Source organism: Oryza sativa, chromosome 4, assembly GCF_034140825.1.
Source record: "Oryza sativa Japonica Group chromosome 4, ASM3414082v1".
NCBI classification, from domain to species: Eukaryota; Viridiplantae; Streptophyta; class Magnoliopsida; order Poales; family Poaceae; genus Oryza; species Oryza sativa.
The window spans coordinates 26,655,815-26,677,627 of record NC_089038.1 but is presented as its reverse complement, the minus strand read 5'-3'; the positions used below and the strand labels follow the sequence as shown (position 1 = coordinate 26,677,627).

At 42.3% G+C, this 21,813-nt stretch overlaps 4 protein-coding genes across 7 annotated transcripts; 1 reads left to right on the top strand and 3 right to left on the bottom strand.

Annotated features, from left to right (window-relative positions):
• The first annotated feature begins 803 nt into the window (after positions 1–803).
• LOC4336435 (uncharacterized) lies at positions 804–5,893 on the top strand. 3 transcript variants are annotated; one of them, XM_015780694.3, is made up of 10 exons: positions 804–988; positions 1,834–2,326; positions 2,569–2,668; positions 3,651–3,719; positions 4,202–4,316; positions 4,597–4,685; positions 4,994–5,055; positions 5,149–5,245; positions 5,331–5,377; positions 5,496–5,893. In XM_015780694.3, exons 2-10 carry the CDS (start codon positions 2,028–2,030, stop codon positions 5,629–5,631), a joined length of 1,014 nt encoding a protein of 337 aa, XP_015636180.1. In that variant the 5' UTR covers positions 804–988; positions 1,834–2,027; the 3' UTR covers positions 5,632–5,893. The 3 variants fall into 3 exon arrangements, with proteins under 3 accessions (XP_015636180.1, XP_015636181.1, XP_066166094.1); XM_015780695.3 differs by having other exon boundaries at positions 5,466–5,893; XM_066309997.1 differs by having other exon boundaries at positions 5,331–5,530.
• LOC4336434 (psbQ-like protein 3, chloroplastic) lies at positions 5,743–6,745 on the bottom strand. Its single transcript, XM_015780696.3, has 2 exons — positions 6,150–6,745; positions 5,743–6,060 (listed from the first exon to the last, which is right to left on the bottom strand). The coding sequence occupies exons 1-2, from the start codon at positions 6,606–6,608 to the stop codon at positions 5,962–5,964; spliced, it is 558 nt and encodes a 185-aa protein (XP_015636182.1). The 5' UTR covers positions 6,609–6,745; the 3' UTR covers positions 5,743–5,961.
• A 973-nt stretch (positions 6,746–7,718) lies between these two features.
• Positions 7,719–15,654, bottom strand: LOC4336432 (photosynthetic NDH subunit of lumenal location 3, chloroplastic). 2 transcript variants are annotated; one of them, XM_015780697.3, is made up of 3 exons: positions 15,549–15,654; positions 8,698–8,997; positions 7,719–8,109 (listed from the first exon to the last, which is right to left on the bottom strand). In XM_015780697.3, exons 2-3 carry the CDS (start codon positions 8,944–8,946, stop codon positions 8,002–8,004), a joined length of 357 nt encoding a protein of 118 aa, XP_015636183.1. In that variant the 5' UTR covers positions 8,947–8,997; positions 15,549–15,654; the 3' UTR covers positions 7,719–8,001. The 2 variants fall into 2 exon arrangements, with proteins under 2 accessions (XP_015636183.1, XP_066166093.1); XM_066309996.1 differs by having other exon boundaries at positions 15,576–15,654.
• Positions 15,655–17,031: 1,377 nt separating this feature from the next.
• LOC107278684 (uncharacterized protein At2g24330) lies at positions 17,032–20,982 on the bottom strand. Its single transcript, XM_066309828.1, is given in 8 exon segments — positions 17,032–17,632; positions 17,763–18,079; positions 18,145–18,281; positions 18,397–18,506; positions 19,219–19,242; positions 19,245–19,355; positions 20,604–20,657; positions 20,660–20,982. Coding segments are annotated over 8 exon segments (1,230 nt in total). The 5' UTR covers positions 20,883–20,982; the 3' UTR covers positions 17,032–17,378.
• Between the last annotated feature and the right edge of the window lie 831 nt (positions 20,983–21,813).

The window sequence follows — 21,813 nt, the reverse complement described above, 5'->3', positions numbered from 1 at the left end:
AGTAGGATCCGATTCCAAGCCCACGATGAAATCAAAAGGAGAGGTCCGGTAGGGGGGATCGAATGGAATGGGCACCCAATCTACTTGCGTTTAGAAAACAACAAAAGGGAAGGAGAGGATGCAAGTGTAGTTTTAACAAGTCTTTGTGTCATGAAGTAAAACTTAAAAGTGAAAGAGGACAGCTTCCGTGATGTGATACGAGTGTTACTCCATACCTGCAGCTACGCCGTTTATAAATTATCATGCTTCCAAAGTACTGCTCTTTACAGCCTCTAGAGTCCACAGATGTCCATCAGCGTAGCTTCCTAAACACTACTATTACTCCTAGATACCGGTTTAGTTAACAACAGCAATATAAATAATCCACAGCACCAGAAAAAGGAGAGAGCTACTTGTATACATGGGGACGTACGTGTTGCTTTCCTCGCATGAAAAAGTGGGAAAACAACCGAGAAAGGAAAGGCGAGCCTGGAGCGAGAGCAAACCTAAGATAGAAACCAATAGTGGCAAAATTATTGTTGGCTTCGCCCCCATCTCGGCTGCTCTGCTTCTCCTGTGCCTATGCTACGGTGCGCAACAAGTTGTACGTGAGATCGGCACGCGACTTTGGCGGCTTTTCGAGGGGGGGAGGGGAGGAGGGGCAATACCCCGGCCGGTTTTACTCCTGCCGATCGAGTCGAGGGGAGCGCGGGTCCGCCGCTTTTCGGCCTCCCTCCCATTGGAGCGAGCAAAGCTGGGCGGCACCATCTCTCTTTAAAGAAGAACCAAACAACAACACTAGCACCACCACCACCACCACCTCCACCACCATCAGTGTCCATCAACCACCCACCGCGCTCACCGTCACACCCCGCTCGCCCGCGCGCGCGCGCGCGCACACACACGAGGGACCGATCGATCGATCGCTCCAGGCGATCGAGTCGCACTGAAGCTGCTTGAAGAGCTTGGCGATCTCTCGCTCCCTGCAGATTAGATCGGTTTCAACCCGGTAATTTTAAGCTGGTTTTTCGTTTTACGGTTTACCCGTGTGTTCGTTCATTCGATGCTTAGGATCGGGTTCTTGCCTATACTGCTGGTCGATTGATTGGGCTAGCTGTGGATTATGGTAGTGTTGATTTTTGTTTTCTTGGTTTGCTTCTCTGATTCTCTCTCTATCGTGCCATATGAACTGCAGTGTGCAAAGCCAGGTTAGTTCATGGGGGCGGCAGTTTCGGGTTTTGCATGCATGTCTGTGTGGTTTGGCTTTACGCAATCATTGGTGGGTTTGGGTTTTTTTTACTAGGTCTTTTTCTATGGGCTTATGAACTGTATGCAGGAGCAGATTGGCCGGGTCCTTGTCCGCGAGTTACTTTCTTTGATTTGATTCTTTCATCGAATTCTGTTGCTTTCTTGTTACTGGGGGCCATGCGACATGCGGATAGACACTGACTGCCCGACTGGGTTATATGGCTGTGTGCTCTGATCCGCATGAGACGATGAGAGAAAATCGTCCAAATTTTGCCTGTTGATCTGGTTCTGTAGCGAGGATTTCGTCTGTGGCGTGCTTCACATGAAAGAGAGTAGAATTGGCTGAATTATGAGGATTACATGGCAAAAGGGAGAAAAATAATCTATTGCTTTGAAAATATTGATACTCTGATCTTTTACAAGTGAAGTAAACCTGCGTTGCAGAGTACAATTGTGTTCCTTAAGCATATTTCTTTTTGCCAAGCAAAGAAATTCGACATTTCTATCTTCATGGAAGATTGGCTCGATACTAGTTTCCTCTATTGAGTTTTATTTCTCCAAATTCCAAGGTTTCAGCTTCCTTGACGTGCTTAGTTCCATCTGCAGGGAACAATATATTGTGGAAGTACACAAACTTTTTGAGTATCGTTACAAAGAGTCCATGCTTGGATGAGTACCTGGAGCAGTAGGTACCAAAGTCGTCCATTCTGCATTGTGGAGTTGCTCTGGATCAACTTGGAGTGCGTCCTTCGAAACTGGAAATACCAAATTCCGTTCTAGATAATTTGCTGGGCGCGCAGATGGCAGATGATCCTAGTCTAGACTTTGGTGAATTTCCTCAGCCATTCTGCAGCCAGCAAGTTGTTTCATTTCAGCCAAGCGTGACAACTAGTGGGTCAGGAGGCATGCCAGTGTACCTGGACTGTTCCAGTGGGATGGACAGCAACACGGTGATGTTGAGCACCACACCTTCTGTGGTTGTCTCCACCACTTCGTCCAATACGGTTGCTGATCCCGGGCAGAACCTCAAATATGGAGGGCCCCTGGCAGCTGATTGGTCACGTCTTGAGCTCGATGTGCTGAAAGATGGCCTCCAGAAGTAAGCTACTTCCACTTATATGATTGTAATCTTATGCAAATTCAGAGCATGTGGTCTAATTAAATTGTCTAAACTTATGCAAACTCAGAGCATGTGTTAGTCCAATCGATAGAGGTTTTACTATTCCATTGGTTGATGTTGGAATATCTTTTTCCTGGTCCATGTTTTTTATTCACTGGACCATCCCTCATGTGTGTCCTTTATTTTGTTCTCATTGGGACGCCAATGATGAATATACACAGATATGGAAATGAACAAGGCATCATGAAGTATATAAAGATAGCAGCTTCATTACCAAGCAAGACTGTGAGAGATGTCGCAATGAAGTGTCAGTGGCTAGGGGTAAGCAATCTCTAATATGTATATACTCTGTAAGTTGTAGTCACTCGAACATAATATCTGCATTCCCTTTCCCGATTACAAGGATGCCTTCTGTTTGAGGTTTGCTCGTTACATAATTGACAATATTCCCTTAGGTACAACCGTTCAGGCAGACAATATTCCCTTTTCTCCTTGAGCAGTTTTTGGATGGGGCTTGCTATGCCTCATTTTTTTTCTCTGAATATGCTAATATGAATGATAGATACACTTCTTCTCAATGATTATGTACATAAATGCGAAAGTTGCACATTTTGGACCATAGTCATATTGAGACATGAGTTGGCAATCAATTTCTCCTTGTGGGCTGTTATTATATTGATATACATTTGTATTGTCCAAAAGGAAAAAAGGTAGATCAAAAGACAGCACATTCTTATACCATTTTTTTTTATAAAAAACATGCATATATCTTTTTGCCAGTGATATATCTTTTGGACCCACCATATTATTAGTTACGATAGCTGACTAGGCAATTGCCTGAATTATTGTCTGATACTGCAGTTCTTAGTTTTCTTTCTATTGTGTTGGCGTTCCAGTTTTTTTTTTTAGTTTGCCGGGCTATGGTTCCTGCCACAGTCTAATTCGACAGCCTCCTGTCGTTGCAAGCGAAAACTACTTGTACTTTGATTTTATTCCTCTCAATCTTAATGAAATTTGGTCGCCGGTTCCTTCGGCTGACCCGGCAAAAAAAAATATTGTCTGATACTGTACTGAAAACTAAAGGTGTGGTTCCTCTTTGGATCAGTATATTGTTTGTGATAAAATCAAAATGGGCTTTATATTCTTCAAAAGTTTTATTAAGAATATAGCTAACTAAACAACAGTTATATATATTTAAGATGCGCGTGTGCGTTTCCTAGCTGACCTAGTACTTTATTTTCTTTTATTAGTAGTTCTTTTTTTTATTTTTAATAATAATAATAATGATTTGGTTCTCTTGCAGAAAAGAGAAAATTCAAGGCGGCGGAAGTCTGAAGACCATCACACTGGAAGAAAGATGAAAGAAAGAAAGGTATTAACGTTCCTAATGGTTTTCTGATTAATGCAACTGATTCAGTAACACGTTTAGCCCCGTTTCCAAAAAAAAAAAAACTATTGGTCCTATTTGAACAACTTAGGCTGTGTTCCTTTGTGTGTGTTGAGAACCCATTTCCTGCCCACGGAAAACGGAGCGGTCTATTAGCACGTGATTAATTAAGTTTTAACTATTTTTTTTTCAAAAATAGATCAATATGATTTTTTAAGCAACTTTCGTAAAGAAACTTTTTACAAAAAACGCACCGTTTAGCAGTTTGAAAAGCGTACGAGCGGAACACGAGAAATGTGAGTTGGAAAAGTTGGGGAAAGAACTCAGCCTTATAATTGTTTTAACTGATTTATCAAAAATAGAAGTTTTGAAGTACATAACAAATAGCAGACCTAACTATTTAGCCCTGGGCATTTCGTACTTCATGCACATGTTTTTGACTGGTGTAATAATGGTTATTTTTTCAGGCTAAAATGGCCGAGCCTTCCTTATGGGGTACCAATCATCCAGTTCAGACGGACACAAGAGTTCCTTCGTTTGTGTCACATAATGCCATTCAAAACAACCAAATTCTAACTGGAGGTTGGTAGGTCACTTGAGTATCAGGTCCATTTTTCTAGAATGTAAAACCATCTGCTGTGGGTCCAACGCATGATAATCCTTCATTTCGATTATGCTCTTGGGAGAGTAAATAATAAATTAACGGATTAGCAGATGCAATTTAAATAAGATATTAGAATTATGCGCTGATGGAAAGATTCATAAGAACTGGTTTTTGACAAGATTAAGCTGATGACTTTTCATACACATATTACATATATGTTCCTTAATTTGACCATGTGCGTATTTTTCTAACATGCAGCCACTGAAATAGATCGTGCAATGCAGCAATTACTAGTACAAAATGATCGACTTCTTGATCAGATTGAAGCAAATATGCTAGCATGTCAGGTAGGTGTATATTTATCTTACAAAGAATGGTGTTTTTTTGTTCATCGTTCCAGTTATTCTAGGTTGCCAGGACTGTTGTACTGTAGCGATCCTGGTTGCCAGTACTGTTGTACTTCCGACAGTTTTCCCCTAATCTTAATAAACTTCGGTCGGCACTTCTTTGCCGACCCGATGAAAAAAAAGTAATTCTAGGCTATGTTCGCGCAAAACCATATTGGAGAGGTGCATCGATCATTATGAAAATGCGCTGTGTTAAACATATTTCCCGTTAATTACATGGATTTCACTCTAATTACTATTTCTTCCAGCCGCAAAACAATATTGAACTCTTCCATCGGACAAGAAGGAACATCAATGGTCTTCTGCAAACGTAAACATATTCCCTCTCTGATGCATGCAGAATTTTGGAGTTATGCTTGTAGTATAGATTCACTGTCTCTAATTGTGTTTCTTCTATAAACAGCATGAACCAAATGCCTGGGATAATGAGTAAGATGCCTCCGTTGCCCGTCTCGGTGAATGAAAATCTTGCTAGCTTCGTACTTCCTGGTCTTACAGTGGTAAGTACTCAAGGTCCTGTGACTATTCGACACACAGTATGGAAATTTTGTTTTACCTGTTAATTTGATTTCCTTTCATTCTTAGCCACAATTTCTCGGAGGCAGCCAATTGAAGGAGGAACCAAGAGGATGGTAAGTCACTGCCAACAGGTTGCACATGAAGCAAACGTTTAAACTCCATCACAAACTTAGTGAAATATTTGGGAATTACTGCTGTCAGATGGTGATGACTGATGAGTAGAACTACCAGGGATCCTGCTTTCTCTATCAGAAGGCGAAGGGGAGGTAACTGTAACCAATCTGCTGCTCGGCCTCCACTGACATGGGTTGAACGTACGCCCCAGCTGGCCAGCGACAAGCCTGTAAAACTGGTGGCTGAACAGTAATATTTCAGGAAACTTCAGTTTTGCTCGTCTTGGTGCACCTGCACATATTGAATTTTTTTTTCTTTTCGATTTCTCATCCTGTCAGTTTCTCAGTATAGTGAATAGAGGATGTAGAATAGGAAGTTAGTTAATAATAAGTACTAGCTAGCTAGCTAGCTATTAGCTAAGCTTAGCAAAAGAGGAAAAAAAAGGCCTTTTTGCCCGTTAACATTTTGCTGTTCCCTGTGTGTAAAATGCAATCCAAGAGTCTAGCTTTATCTAATTCATCTCTCTCTCTCTCTCTCTCTCTCTCTCTCTATTCATCCTAGACGAGCTAAAAATCGACAGCTGCTACATGATCTTGGAAAAAATCTCGTCGAGGCTTGTGATCATGTTGCTGTAGTATTCCTGAACTCGGAGCTCATCCTTGTCCCTGGCCGCATAATCTAGCTGCATGCGAAACAAGAACAAGATTAGCACACCATGTTCTACTGTGAGTTGAGTAGACACGTCGATTTGATTTGTGTGTCGACGCTTACGCTGGTGACGCTGTTGAAGAGGTCGGAGTAGAGCCGCCGGAGCTCCGGCCGCCGGCTCGCCGGGCTCGCCTGGATGATGGCGTAGAGGTCCTGCTTGAGGTTGGCGGCGCTGGACCGGAGCGCCGCCTGCAGCTCCCTCCACGACCTGGCGTCGATGAGCCCCTTGACGCGCACCAGGTTCCTCGCGTGGAGCTTCACGACGGCCTCGGCCTCCTCGCCGGACTGCTCCGGCACAGTGATCCTCAGGTCGAACTCGAACGCGCCGGCGACGCTGGTCGCCGCCGCGGGCAGCAGCAGCAGCTGGGACGCGAGGAGCGACGCCGCCAGCCGCCGCCTGCCGGTGGCTGGCGGTCTCCGACTCCGTTGGCCGTTTCCGGGCGGTGTCGCGCGTCTGCTGCTCGGCTGGGCGCCGGACAGGAGGATCGCGGAGAGCGCTTGGGCAGCGAGCTGCAATGCCATGGCAGATTGGCAGTGGCAGCGTGTAGCCTTCTTGGACGCTGAGGCGTGCACAGCCAGGTGCTTCCGATAAGGTTGGTGTCACGTTGACACTTGACACATTCAGTCGGGAAACCCCAAAGCCAACACGGGCATGTGTAGCCGTGTAGGCTCTGTCGAAGGCCGAAACATGTGGGGATTTTGAGTGAAGACGCCAGCGCGTAAATCGCAGATCTGTGCCTACTGGAATACTACCGCAACCTGGCAGCTTTGTGATTACATTACCAATTACTCAAACTGTCCCAAAATAAATTAACTTTATATAGATAACACACCCTATTTATCGTACTATGATGTATCATATCCGATACGTGGTTGGTTTATTTTAAGACGGATGAAGCACGCATCAGTGGCAGCGCATGTGCCTAATTCTAAACCTGAATGCAAGGAGCAAAGCTTAGCAGCAGAAGACTATTGTCCTAATATTTTTTACCTCCTAATAACGGAGATAGCAAGATATACTAAATTTTACATATAAAAAATATGATACTTCTTAGGCCGTTTACAGTGGACTGAGTTGTCGTGTGGATTAGAACCGACATGTAGGAGATTCTTGCACACGTCAGCTTGACTCGTTTCCCTATTGAATTCCTCGGCCCTTCACTGGGATGCAGTTTCCTTCGCTGCGCTAGAGGACGCAAGGAGCACGAACGAGCGGCACCCCTACATTGGTGAGAGTGGCCCCCCATGGTCTACGTGATCTCACCGTGTGGCGTTTTTCAGCTCCGGCCATTCGAAGCCATTTGCTTGCCCCCTTTGCACCGTGGGATGGGTTTCCAAAGTATGTTATGGGTTTATTTGTCACCTAGAGACACGCATTTTAGAGACATGCACTGTGAGTACCCTTGGTACCTCAAGAACCGTAAAATCACTCCACAATGTAACATCAGTCAAAAAAACCGAAGCTAGGAGGAGCGTAGGACCTGGTTGTTTATCCGGCAAAAGCATATCGCCTGAAATTGCAGGTTAAAAGCTATGAAGCTATGGAACGGCAATTATCTTGCTACATTTCGCGTTAGAGAGGAGTCAACTTTCACATGTAAAATGAAACAAACAAACAAACAAACAAGAAGCTTCAGAGAAGTGCATCTCATTGGTGCAAACCGGATGCTAATCCATTAAAGTGCTTCCAAGTTCCAACTCTGAAGCTGATTAAAGATATGTACATAGGTGAGGGTGATTCTGCACCTCATTCTTCTCACATTTTCCTTATCCATCCTCTTCTGGGTGTTTCTTGCTTCCAAGAAAATGTGAGGCTCTCAGATCTTACCCTCGCCTGCTCCATACATTGCGATGCTGCAGAAGCAGAGCGAATACTAGCCTTGCAGGGGGCATCTAATCTTGAATTAGGCCCAAATTACTGGGAGGGCACAAGGGCGGAGAGCACCTCGCGGAGAAGAAGAGTCGTATCACTGTAGCACACCTGCATGAGGGGGATGCTTCTGCTGCTCACTGCATTCGTCAACTGCCATTTGTGCAAAGGCATCTTAAATTAGATAGACAGCGAATATATCCACAAATTAATCAAGTGTGTTGATTGTCCATAACTGATTTGACAAATAAGTACATTGCCGAACGGGCTAGGAGCACCTTTCTAATTCTATTGGGTGAGCCTAGTCATGATTCATGAACCATAAACAGCTAAAACAAAAACACGAAAAGGACGTTAACAACTTTTTTTAAGGAAGCATAATTATCCATTTACATTAAACATCCAGAAAATTCCAAGATAACCTTCTCCCCTTACAACCCATTAGCTTAGCTTAAAATGTTGAGTTGTTGACTTAGATAACAAATTATGAATAAAAACTATATAAAATTTGTAGCTAGATAGGATGGAGTAACCAATCACGTTTAATGTGAAATGACAAAGCATTATTACAGGAAATGACTAAAACAGGAGTGTTATATATAATCAAAGGCATCCTTGAGCTCTTCAAATACGTGTGAATTACTAAATTTGCAATGAAATAAGAGGCATGCTTTTATATATAAAAAAAGAGACACATGCTTTGGGCGAAAGCTTGCCAAGAACGAGGGAAGCAATGCTCACCTCATCCATGAAGTAGAAAAACTTGTTCGCTAAACCGGTGAGCATCTTCTTGTGTTCATCAATCTCACAGGAGCAAATCACACGGCCGAGGTCAATGTACAAGAATGTAGCCTTCAACCGAAGATCCCTCGCAAGAAGGTCCCACGAGTCCTCATCATCAATCACCAAGTCCTCCTCCATTGAGAAGAGTTCAACAGCGCAGTTGTTGATCCGACAAATGCAGCCCTTCAATTCAATCCCACAATCCATAATTTGGCACTACTTCGTCTTATCCCAAGTTGTGCTTGGAATGGTCAAGACCTATCAGATATATTTATAGCATCAAGGCGCATCATCAAGTAAAGAAGAGAAAGAGGAAGCTAATTCTTGTACTATGTTTAGAAGCAACAAATGCAACAAAGTGTAAAAGAAAGGAAGCCATGTAGCAATTGGGCGAACTAGTCAATGAGAAGATACAATATTAGTCAGAGGATAACGCTCTTGGGAAAAGAGGAGACTTCTGTGTAATTGGCGCATTGCCTGGAGCTTGCAGATCAAGAAAGGGTGTGTTTAGTTCACGCCAAAAATAGAAGTTTGGTTAAAATTGGAATGACGGAAAAGTTGAAAGTTTGTGTCTGTAGGAAAGTTTTGATGTGATGGAAAAGTTGCAAGTTTGAAGAAAAATTTTGGAACTAAACTCAGCCAAAGGTGCAATAGGGGAAACCACAAGAAACTGCTTGTAAGAAAAAAAAAGTGAGGTTGTGATAAAGTAGACGTTTGCAACTGTAAGATATATAAACTAGAGTGACTTCTGAAGTAATTTTTTTTCACAAAGTCTCTAGTGAAGCTCAACACATGGTACTCTGATGAGATGGTATCCAAACAACCCAATACTAGTTCTGAAGTTTTGGGAATTTTTCTCTAGAAGCTTCACTACTTTTTTCATTTCTCTAACTCTGTTATATACATGTACATATGAGTAGTATATGGGCCTCATGGGCCAACACATACATAACTCAACACTCCCCCTCAAGATGGGCGATAGATATCTATCATGCCCATCTTGTTACACGATGAAGTACACTCCCCAACACTTAAAGCTTTTGTTAAACAGTCAGCTACTTGTTCCCCCGACATAACAAAACCTAGCTTCAAAATCCCTTCATCTAGTTTTTCCTTGATAAAAAAACGATCTATCTCCACATGTTTTGTTCGATCATGCTGAACTGGATTGTTAGCGATGCTAATAGCCGACTTATTGTCACACCACAACTTCATGGGAATATTCATTAGCAACTTTAACTCAGAAAGAAGATTTCTCAACCATAACAGCTCACTTAAACTCACTGACATTGCCCTGTATTCTGCCTCAGCAGTTGAGCGAGACACTACCGGTTGTTTCTTGCTCCTCCAAGAGACCAAATTGCCACCAACAAATACGCAGTAACCAGAGGTTGACCTCCTATCGTCAAGGCTGCTAGCCCAGTCCGCATCACAGTAGCCCTCCACACCTAGATGTCCATTTTTCTTGAACCATAAGCCTTTTCCTGGGCTCCCTTTTAAATATCTCAGGATTCTATATACTGCGTCCATGTGACCACTTCGAGGGTCATGCATGTATCGACTAACAACACTCACAGCATAAGTTATGTCAGGTCTGGTATGACACAAATATATCAGTCGTCCCACAAGTCTTTGATATCTTTCTTTATTCACTGGATCTCCTAATTCAGCACATAACTTATGATTTTGCTCAATTGGTGTAGAGGCAGGTCGGCAACCGAGCATACCTGTGTCACAAAGTAGATCCAATACATACTTTCGTTGTGAAAGAACTATCCCTCTAGGAGATCTTGCAATCTCAATGCCCAAAAAATATTTGAGCTGACCAAGATCTTTGACTTCAAATTCTTTGCTTATATTCTCTTTTAACTGAGCTATTTCTTGAGTGTCATCTCCTGTAATAATTATGTCATCCACATATACAGCCAGGATGGCAATCTTCTTTCCACGGTGACGATAAAACAATGTATGGTCTCCATTGCACTGTTTGTAGCCCATGCCACACATTGCACGTCTAAATCTATCAAACCAAGCCCTTGGTGACTGCTTAAGGCCATACAAGGATTTCTTCAATCTCAATACCTTTCCTTTAGTTTGAGAGGTGGAAAAACCCGGTGGAATCTCCATATAAACTTCCTCTTGAAGATCTCCATGCAAAAATGCATTCTTAACATCTAGTTGGTATAGTGGCCAATCAAAGTTAGCTGCACATGATATCAAGGTTCTCACTGTGCTCATCTTTGCAACAGGTGCAAAGGTTTCATCATAATCGATTCCATATGTTTGACTGTACCCTTTTGCCACAAGCCTTGCCTTGTACCTTTCTACTTTCCCAAATGGATCTTGTTTTACAGCATTCACCCACTTGCAACTAACCACCTTCTTACCTGTTGGAAAAGGTACAAGCTCCCAGGTCTTGTTCTTCTCAAGTGCTGACATCTCCTCCATCATTGCCTCATGCCACTTTGGATCATTCTTCGCTTCTCTCCAATCCTTTGGGATCACTATGGATTGAAATGATGCAATAAAAGCCCTATAGGCAGGAGATAAAGATGAATATGACACATAATTAGCTATGTCATTCCCATTTTCCTCCTCAACCTCCTCAAAGCCATATCTTATAGGGGGCTTTCCTGCCGTGCTTCTTATCCCTTTCCTATTAGCAATAGGCAAGTTAGATTCCTCTCCTGATATTTCACTCTCCTCTCCCCCTGTCTCGGTATTCTCTTGTATAGGATCTGACTGATAAGAAGATTGATCATTTATTTCATCAATGACTAGAGGTTGTTGATGTTGTTCCACCATCTCATTCCTATCAATTGTTAGAGGTTGTTGTTCTACCTGTTGTGTCTCCAAGGACCTTGGCTTTCTCCTTGTGTAAACCTGTAGATTTTCTTCTTCATGTGGTTTCCTCCAATTCTGCTCATGTGGGAGTTTGCCCATAGGGCATGGGATTGACCCAATAACAACCTTCGTCCTCTTTGATTCATCCCCTTCTTCCATTCCTAGTGATTCATTCACCCCTTCATACCTAACTTCACTCATGATTGGATTGTCAAGATCAGAAAACAAATAACTCAAATCTGTCATTTCTCCATAGAAAGGAATAGACTCTCTAAAGGTGACATCCATACTTACAAATGTTCGCCTCTCAGATGGACTCCAACATTTGTATCCTTTCTGACCAGATGAGTAACCTATAAATATGCACTTGATAGCTCTGGGATCCAATTTTCCCACAGAAGGTCTATGATCTCGAACAAAGCATACGCATCCAAACACCTTTGGTGGAACAATAAATTCATTACATCCAAATACCATCTCATATGGAGCCTTCATCCCAAGTATTCTTGATGGTGTACGATTGATAAGATATGTAGCTGTCATGACCGCCTCACTCCAGAGGAACTTTGGTACATTCATAGTATACATGAGTGAACGTGCCACCTCCAAGATATGGCGATTCTTTCTCTCAGCCACCCCATTCTGCGGTGGTGTGTCAGGACAAGAAGTTTGATGTAGTATCCCTTCTATCGAAAGGAAACTACCAAATTCATTGTTCACATACTCTTTCCCATTATCAGTTCTGATAATTTTGACACATGTGTTGAATTGGTTTCTAACAAATGCGTAGAAGTCCTTGAAGCATTTTAGTACTTCATTTTTATGTTTCATAAGATATATCCAGGTCATTCGGGAGTAACAATCAATAAAAGTCACAAAGTACTTCATTCCACTCACCGAGACAATAGGGGAAGTCCACACATCAGAGTGGATTAACATAAAGGGTGATATGCTCCGAAGTCCTCTGCTTATATATGTAGCTCTTGTATGCTTTCCATATTCACATGCATCACATACTAGTTTGCTTCTGTCCACCTTACTCATCTCATCAGGATATATCTTCCTCATAGTTTCAAAACACATATGGCCCAATCGACAATGCTGGAGAATCAATCTAGCTTCCTCTTCACTTGTACCAACTGCCAATGCACTACATAGTGCTTTATTTGTTCCGCTTCTATCTAAGTACCACAATCCGTTCTGCCTAATGCCAATCCCAAGCTTCCTTCCTGTTCTTCTCTCTTCTATTAGGCAATTTTCTCGATCAAGAGTAACCCAACAATCCATATGGTCAACCAAAGAACTTATTGATACCAAATTAACTGGAAAGGAGGGAGCATATAACACTGATGATAATGTAATGGATGGAGTGCACTGTACTCTTCCCACACCTTTGATAGGCTGTGAAGTACCATCGGCGGTCTGAACAGTTTCTTTATATGTGGGTGGATATGGAGTAAATGACACAAACTCACTTGGCATACCTGTTACATGTCTAGATGCTCCAGAGTCTAATATCCAGGTTGAGTGAGGTACCTGCATCTGCATGGGATGCGCGAGGTTGACAAGGTTGCCAAGAACTGTTGTTTTCTCCCTCTCCTTCCGTATTCTTTCCCTTATTTCTTGTATTTCTACAGCCATTTTCGCAAGCAGTTGTTCAATTCCTTGACTTCCCTCCATTCCTTTTTTTTTTTTTTTTTTTTTTACAAACTCACTCTATTCTAACACCTTGAAGACAACGTCCCCTGGTTTTCTTTCCTCCTGATCAGGGAACTCGACACAGCAGCACCCCTCTCCCTCTCTGTGACTGCCGAGGCTTGGACTGTGTTCTCGCACACACGAATTTTGGTTGGTTGCCTGCCAATCTGAAGCACTAACTTCACATTCACCTTGCACAACCTGTTGCCTTACTTCTTGACAATAATTAATTTCCAACACCAAAGCCGCTTCTTCCCTTCTAGATGAAGCTAGCTACAGCTTTCCTCACCTGCTATTGCTCTCTGCACCTGTAATCTTCAGCACACACGACACCACCAACAGATCCAGCAGCAATACTCCCTTCTTTTTCTTCCTTTCTCAACCACACACAGCAGTACAATACTCACAAGCTCACCTCCTTGCCGCAGCACACACAAGCCACACCAATAGCACAACCGGCAAACAATTCCTCTGCTCGCTCAACAGCAACAGCAACAACACACTTACCAAATTTGTGTTCCCCTTTTCCTTTCAGCAGCAACAGCACACTACCAAATCCTCAGCTCGATCTTCTCTGCCTCAGCAACAGAACAGCAATAGCAGCTCACCAAATCCTCACACCAGCACCAGCAGTGCCGTCCTCACAACCAGCAGCTCCCTCCGCGCGCGGCCGCCGTTGGCTCTGCCTGCCGCCGTTGACGCCGCTGCGTCCTCGCCGGGAGCTCCAGCACCAGCGTTTCCCTCCTCACCTGGAGCTCCACGCGCTCCTGCGCCGCGTACACGCGCAGCTCTGCCAGCGCAGCTCCCTCAGCACCTCTCTGCACGCCTCGACAAGCTCCGGCGAGGCTAGGGTTTAGCCGTCGCCAGCCACCAGCCGATTGGCTCTGATACCATGAAGTTTTGGGAATTTTTCTCTAGAAGCTTCACTACTTTTTTCATTTCTCTAACTCTGTTATATACATGTACATATGAGTAGTATATGGGCCTCATGGACCAACACATACATAACTCAACAAGTTCTCTAGGTAATTATGGGAATCAATCAATGGTCAGCAAAAATACCAAAATCAGGTATGCTCAATGAGCAGCTAAGTTGTGTGGGCCCTACATTCCATTCTACTTTTCTTGTCTTCGGTCGCTGTTCCAGTTTCCAGAAGAGGACGAGGGCAGGCAAAGATAGCAGCTTGATTGCCACAAACAAAATTATTAGTCGGATGGTTCTCTTCCCTATCTTTGCCCATTGGCCTCTAGGCATGATCAACACCTAGAATTTTATTGAGCTTTGACCAATGAACACAACTTCGATCGATGAATTTACAATAAGATGATTTAACCATGTTCAGTGAGGGCTTAATGAAGTAATGGCAACGTGGACGGAGAAGGCGTGACTGGAATAGGATTTAGGAATGGAACGAAAGGAACAGGACGAATAAAGGCTAAAGGGCAGAGACCAGAGGACAGATATTCCCTCCAACCTCCAGGGACCAAGAAACCCATGGGGATTTAGGAGCACCTCCATGATATTTGTTCCTAACCTCCTGGAGCCTTCTCTAATTAATTTCTCATCAAGAACATTTTCCAATCAAGTAGGAGATATTCCGATCAGGGAGAAAAGCTGATGGACATGAAAAAAAATGCCTGGAGAAGAAGGAGGGGACAGGCATGGCATTCAGCATTCTGCATCAAACGAAGTTAAGCGAAGAAAGAAAGGAATAGTGGTTGATTAGATAGCGAAGGATGGCCATTTTCCATGTTAAGTTGATCAAAATCACGAGCACACGATCCGAATCAACTGGTCCAAAACCAAGAATCGAGAGGGACGAACACACAAAAAAATCCCCGATTCCTCCCGCATTACCAATCCGCACTCAAACCGAAATCCGATATTTTCTTCTCTCTACAAAAACCCGCTTTTACCTCGTCGTCTTCTTCCCCCAATTTAAAACCACCACGAAGGAGATAAGATGAGAGGAAAGCTCAACGCTCCAACATGTTCCCTCTTCGTAGAGATGCTTCCCCGCAACCCACTAAAAAAGGGTTTACCTCCCCCCCTTTAAATTTTTTTTAATTTCGAGACCGATCGATGCAATCGAAGCTGAGAACCCGAGAGAACAGTTTTCTTGTTCTATTCCGGTCTGCCCCCTGCCCCCAATAATTCCCCTAGAGCAGCTTAACAAATCCACTAATTGCTATTGATTAATTAAGAAGAAGTAAGCACCGGGATAATGATTAATAAAGCAACGGAGGAACAGGTCTCAAGTTTGTACCTTGCCTTTTCTTCTCTTTTTCTTTACCTGCGTTGCCTGAGCGTGTGACTGCGTCTTCCGTAGAAAAAGGAAGAGGGGGAATAGTAGCGCAGCTTGGCTCTACCTTGGCGTAGCCATGTTTGGGTGTGCTTATATACACACGCAGACCCCGCCGGGGTAAAGTCGTAAAGATCAACGCAGCACACATAGTTAGCGATTCGATCGTAAACTTTGTGCCGCTGCATGTGGGCCCCCAGATTTGGGATCGTCTTAGATAAGGATCTTAAACTTAATATTATTGTACTTCTATAGTATGATTTATTATTGACTCCTTAATTACTTTCTATACCTTTTCAGTTCATAAGCTTTGTGCATGTGTTGTAAGTTTGTACTAAATCCATCCCAAAATAAAACAAGAATAAAATAGAACATATCATATTTGTTATACTATCATATATGTACCATCTCATATTAAGCCCCCATTTGATTTTAAGGAAATTCATAGGAATTTTAAAGGATTTCATTCCTATTGGAATTTTTCCTATATAGCCATTTGAATCAAAGAAATAAATCCTATGGTATCCTATGAAATTCCTATGGAATGCCTCTTCCCATGTAAATTTTAGAGGAAATTTAACATGAGCTTCTACCTCATATTAAGAATCCTTTGAGTCTTTTTCTCTCCTTAAATTTCTGTGTTTTTCCTACAGCTCAATCAAACGGTCATTCCTATGTTTTTCCTGTGTTTTGCAATCCTTTGTTTTACACTTGTATTCCTATCAGAATCCTATGTTTTTCCTATTTTTCTATTTTTTCATTCCTGTGATTTAAAGGGGCCCTAAGTTGCTTTATTTTGAGACGGAGAGAGTAAAAGAAAAAAGAGAAACCGAATACTCAGATTCATGGGTGCTGACGAGGGATGTTCGTAATAGTCGTGTGTTGTAAGCTGCTTGTGCTTTTGGGTAGTGGGTGTAACCAAAAAAACAGAGTGGCCGATTAACTTAAATGTGAATTCAGATGGTAGATTACAAAGTAATACTGGCGGAAAGTAACAGCTAACAGGATTACAGAAAAGGTTTGGCCACTGACTAGGATTAGCATCATGTAATTCCTTTCTCTGATCTAATCATCTGTCCATCACATGGCCTCACCGAGCTGACACTGACGGTCCAGGAGACTCAATAAACACGATGACAGATAAAAGGCTTGTTCTGCTCCGATGGTAGCAACCTTTACTTCTTTGGGCCTTTCCTCGATCATGACATCATCCATGGCTAGACCAGCTGGAGCTCGGATAATTGTTTCATAGATTTGTTGGAGATTATTTTTTCCTGTGTATTAACACGGAACAGTTAGTGTTCCGGCTGTCATACGAAGGTGAATCTGTCGCGAGAGTCTCCTGCAAAATGATATCCGAACAAGAACAACGGAACTGATTGCAAACGGAGCACAATCAGGGTGCGAGCATGTATAGTGGTATGTATCCGCGTGCTTCTTCTAATCGTAAAAAAAAACTGACACATCATTTTTTATAGATATTGACCATCCATGCTGCTGAGGGTTAAACCAACATACCATAATATCACGTAGACAGGTACTGACGTACGTACAATAATATGCAGCCTCTCAACCAATTTGATCAGACGGTGATGTGCTCTGTGCGAAGACGCTCTGAACATATTGTTCCAGCTATCGTACATCATGTATACAGATATGTGCTATTTACAACAGTACTACTACTACTGACTCCTGCATGAGCTCTGAACAGCTGCTGGTGTAGTTGTAACCGGCAAGGAGACTAGAGAGAGGTTCTTCATCAAACGACAAGCCTCAATCTACATTCACTGGTTGTTACCCAGAATTTGCCTCCACGTAGATCCCTTGACCTTCCCCAGAATTTTCCTCCACGTAGATCTCTTGACCTTCGGTTTGGTTGCCTAGTTCATTGTCTGCAACAGGATTTGTACCAGAAACTTGAGCACTTGAGGTCAACTGACCGGAGTTTGAGCCGGACCATCGCCCAATGGTTTGATTTGACATGTTAAGTGCATGACAATGTGGGCAGCAGTACGTCACGTGAGGAAAATCTTCTTTCCTGGCCAACCCTGCAAGTTTTGCATGCTATGTAACGTTAGTTGTACCAATGTCATGTGAAGTTCATAGCACCTGTAATCTCTCGAGGGCTTTCTGTAATTGTTATATTCTTTTCAAAGCAAAATAAATTAGTATACTCGCCATTATGCATATGGCAACTGCCACAAATCTTTGCCATCCAACCACTGTCACTGGTACCTGAGCTTTGATAATGCCCAACGACTCTAGAAGGTTCCATAGCTTCCAGGTGATCGCCTACAGCTTCACTTACCTGCCCAGTATTATGATCATCTGCAGCGTTGCCAGTGCTGCTGCCTTTTGCTTTTGTATGCTTCCTGTTTCTCAACCCATTGGAAGGAATTACCTCACTGGCGCTACTTCTAGCCTGTGATGACTCAGATTTTGCTTCATCTTTGACGTACTCCCTCCGTCCTAAAAAAACCCAACCTAGGATGGGATGGGACATATTCTAGTACAATGTATCTGGGGACATATTCTAGTACAATGTACTCCGTATCTGTACTAGAATATGTCCCATCCCATCCTAGGTTGGGTTTTTTTGGGACGGAGGGAGTATACTTTAAGACCACTATCTGCCCCCAGCTTAGTTGCCAAGACCGAAGCTGCTGCTGCTTTCGCTGCAGGATCAAGGTCATATTTCTGCACATGTTCAAGATGGTACACGATTCAATGTTGTACACAAAACCAAATAGAACTGATATATCAAATACTTCTGATATTAATAAAGATTTTTTAAAGAAGTAGTAATTCTTACCTGAATAAGCTTCTGGGTGAGATAATAATTTGTTCTCTCTTTCAGTTCATCAATCTTAGCTTTTCTCTCCTCTCTCAATCTTTCAAGCAACTTCTGATCCTTCTGCTCCACTGTGTACAGAGGCAAAAAGGTTATTAGTACACTAACAAAGCCTATTGTTGATGGGTCCCAAACTAAGAAATGTCCAATTGCATGTCCACGTTAGATTTACATAAAATCTAACCTCTACATCATAATGTTCAGACTTCAGAGAGAGACATGAAGATGCTAACAATTGCTAATAAGATTTCTTCTATGATCATATAAAATCTAACAAGCTTTGGTCACAGCTATCCACCTTGAGTAAAATCAATATGCTAATCATAATGAAAACCTTCTAGAAATATAGGTCAATAGTCAAAATGATTCATAAGTGTACACTAAGTGCAACTAACACAAATACATACCAGTCCTCAGGTTACTCAAACGTCAAATAGTACTTAAGTAGATTGTTTTTTCACCTTTATGTCTTGCGCCTACTTTTAGTAGGACGCGGTGTGTAAATCTTATTCATCTTCTAATATATTGATGTGCAAAGTTTTTGCACGTTCTTAGGAAAAAAAACATCAAATGGGTAAGGTTGATAATTAAAGGAAAAAAAACCTAAAACAAATTATCTCAGGAGGAGCAACTGTATACAAGGTCAAAGGATATGAAAGTCCTCAGTAGAACTGACTAAATACAGTCTAAGTATAATCATCAGTAACAAAAGAACTGCATGGTTAGCATTTTATCAATAGTTAAAATTATAAATCATGAGAGAGTTCTGAGTTTGAGCATTACACATCCTTGTGAAGCTTAGCGTATTGAATATATCATTGAGGATAAAGCAGGCAAGACGAACATAGGCAGCACTCTAATAGCCCTCATCTGCCAATCTAGATCCACAGATTTTGTCATGATGATTGCATAAACTACAGCTCCCACCTGAGAAAAGCATCAATCAGATTTCAAAAATTGCTCAGTTAAAAGAAAAAATCAAATAAGGTTATAATTATTAATTTTCAAATAAGGCTATAATTATTGCTATTTTTGGTCAAATGTTGCACCCAGTACCTCAAAATTACAGGAGCAATTCTGAAATACTCAGGATGATACTAGCAAGCCAAAGTATCTACAAACAGATTGCATACATTTTGTATCGCCCAATCCATGTTTAAATATTTTGACTGATGAATGAGTTATGAAACTGCAATGCACTTCTTGTGAAACAAGGCAGAAGGACTGCCTGTCAGCAAAGAGGGAACCGTAGCAAACAGAACTTATTCATGAGCCTGCAGCCCTGCACGCACTAAACTATAAGCAATTGAGGGCCCCATCGTTTCGCTTATTTTCTAATAAGCCAAAACAGCTTATTAGGAAATAAAAATAAATTTGTAGGTAAAACTTTTATATATGTGTTCTTGATGACTTAAAAGCCAATGCTGAAAAAGAAACTACGTTGAAAATATCTCAAAATCAATCTCAAAATTAAGTTTGAAAATTTAAAATTTAGCTTTTTCTTTGGCTTAATGGGCCATCCGATGGGAGCCTGAACTTATACAGTTCATGGTGCAGTTATCTTGCATTATCTAGAAATACCATTCATGATGCTGCAAATGTACTTTTACTGTTTCCAACAGCCATGATTTATCATCAACAGGCTCTAACCATCCTAGCTCAATCCAGAAACGAAGCACTTGCTCTTATCTATCTACTGGCACTCATATTTATACATTCTATAAAGTATCCACGGGCAATTATTAAAAGCTAAAACTCAACATACAAGTGTGTCACTTCATCATCCACTAGCAATTACTGTTATAGAGTATCTTAAATCTCATCAAGTATAACACATTATCTACAATATAAAATAGAGCTCAACATATAAATATGACAAATCATCTTTCTCACATTATTTTTACAATATTTCAATATTCATTATTTCTATGATATTTAACATATATTTCGTTCACGCATTCTGCAGCAAAGCGTGGGTTATCACCTACTAATCCATAACGATCCTTACCCGTAATATAGCAAGGTTCATAGTGGATTTTAAGATTACGCAACTCAATTCAAGGGGAAAAACACGGGTCACCAACGGATGCAAATTCAACTACAAGCAAAATCCAGCACTCAGAATAACCATCCGTAAACCTGAAGCGAAGTGATAGCACACAGGGGACACAATACCTCGCTGAGGATGGAGAGGACGACGAGGTTGCGGACGCCACGGCGGGCGAACGGCGCAGGCGCGCGTGCACGGCGGCCTCCTCCTTGGACAGGTACTGCAGCCATCTCTCGTAGTCATCGCCGCGCCCCGCGAACACAGAGCCCGCCAAATCATCCCCAGTATCCCCCATACCCTTCCTCTTCCCCTCCTCACCCTTCCCCTTCGTCTCCGCTGCGGCCGCCGCCGCCGACGCCGACGCCGCCGCGGCGGCAACTTCTGCCGTAGAGGCCATTGGACGGGGTACGGATCTGGTCCGATCGGCTTCTGCGCGGGAGGGGCCTGAAAGATTGGGGGTGTTTGGCTCTCAGAATCAACACCGTTTTGAAGCAGTTGGGACTTGGGAGTAATGCGGAGGAGTTAATTAGAACGGTACAGGTGTTCGTCTGATAATGGAGTAGTTATACCAATCAAGGGTGTTTAGTTCACGCTAAAATTAAAAGTTTGAATAAAAATGAAACGATGTGACGAAAAAGTTAAAAGTTTATGTATGTAAGAAAGTTTTAATGTGACCGAAAGTTGGAAGTTTAAAGAAAAGGTTAGAAACTAAACCAGGCCTAATATAATATACTCCAGCTAAATGTATTTGTCATCACAAGACTGCGCATTTATAAACTGCACCCTGTAATCTGTATACTGTAAATATTGTGTTTTATTTTGCAATAGTATAAGTGTTGGCTTGCATCTACTACGTCCTCAGTCGGATTAAGTAACCTGTGAACACAACGATGGGGTATCATGGATTCCGGAAGCTTCTCCAAGTCCAAGACGGATGAGCTCGTCGTTTATGACGTGTCAATGTTCAGATATTCAGGTAGTAGTATAACTGTATAAGACGGCCGCGCTGTCATGCATGCAAGTGAAGTGATCATAAAGATGATTTAATTGGAAAACAGTTTGCAATCATCAGAATCTTGGTGTTTCTAAGTAACCAAGGTAGAAGAATACCTGGGCCGAGTAGGTCACCATGTGCCATGGGCCAGCGCACCGATAATTCACGGATCGTTGTGATCGGAACGGGCAAACATAGGCTCATCCTCCCCACTTGGATGATTGCATCCGGCAGGCTGTGAAGTTGGGCCAGCGCTAACAACTAAACATGTTAGTACCAATTGACATTCGATCGTTGGACGAAACTAGGGGCGGAAATAGGCATGGGGTTGCTA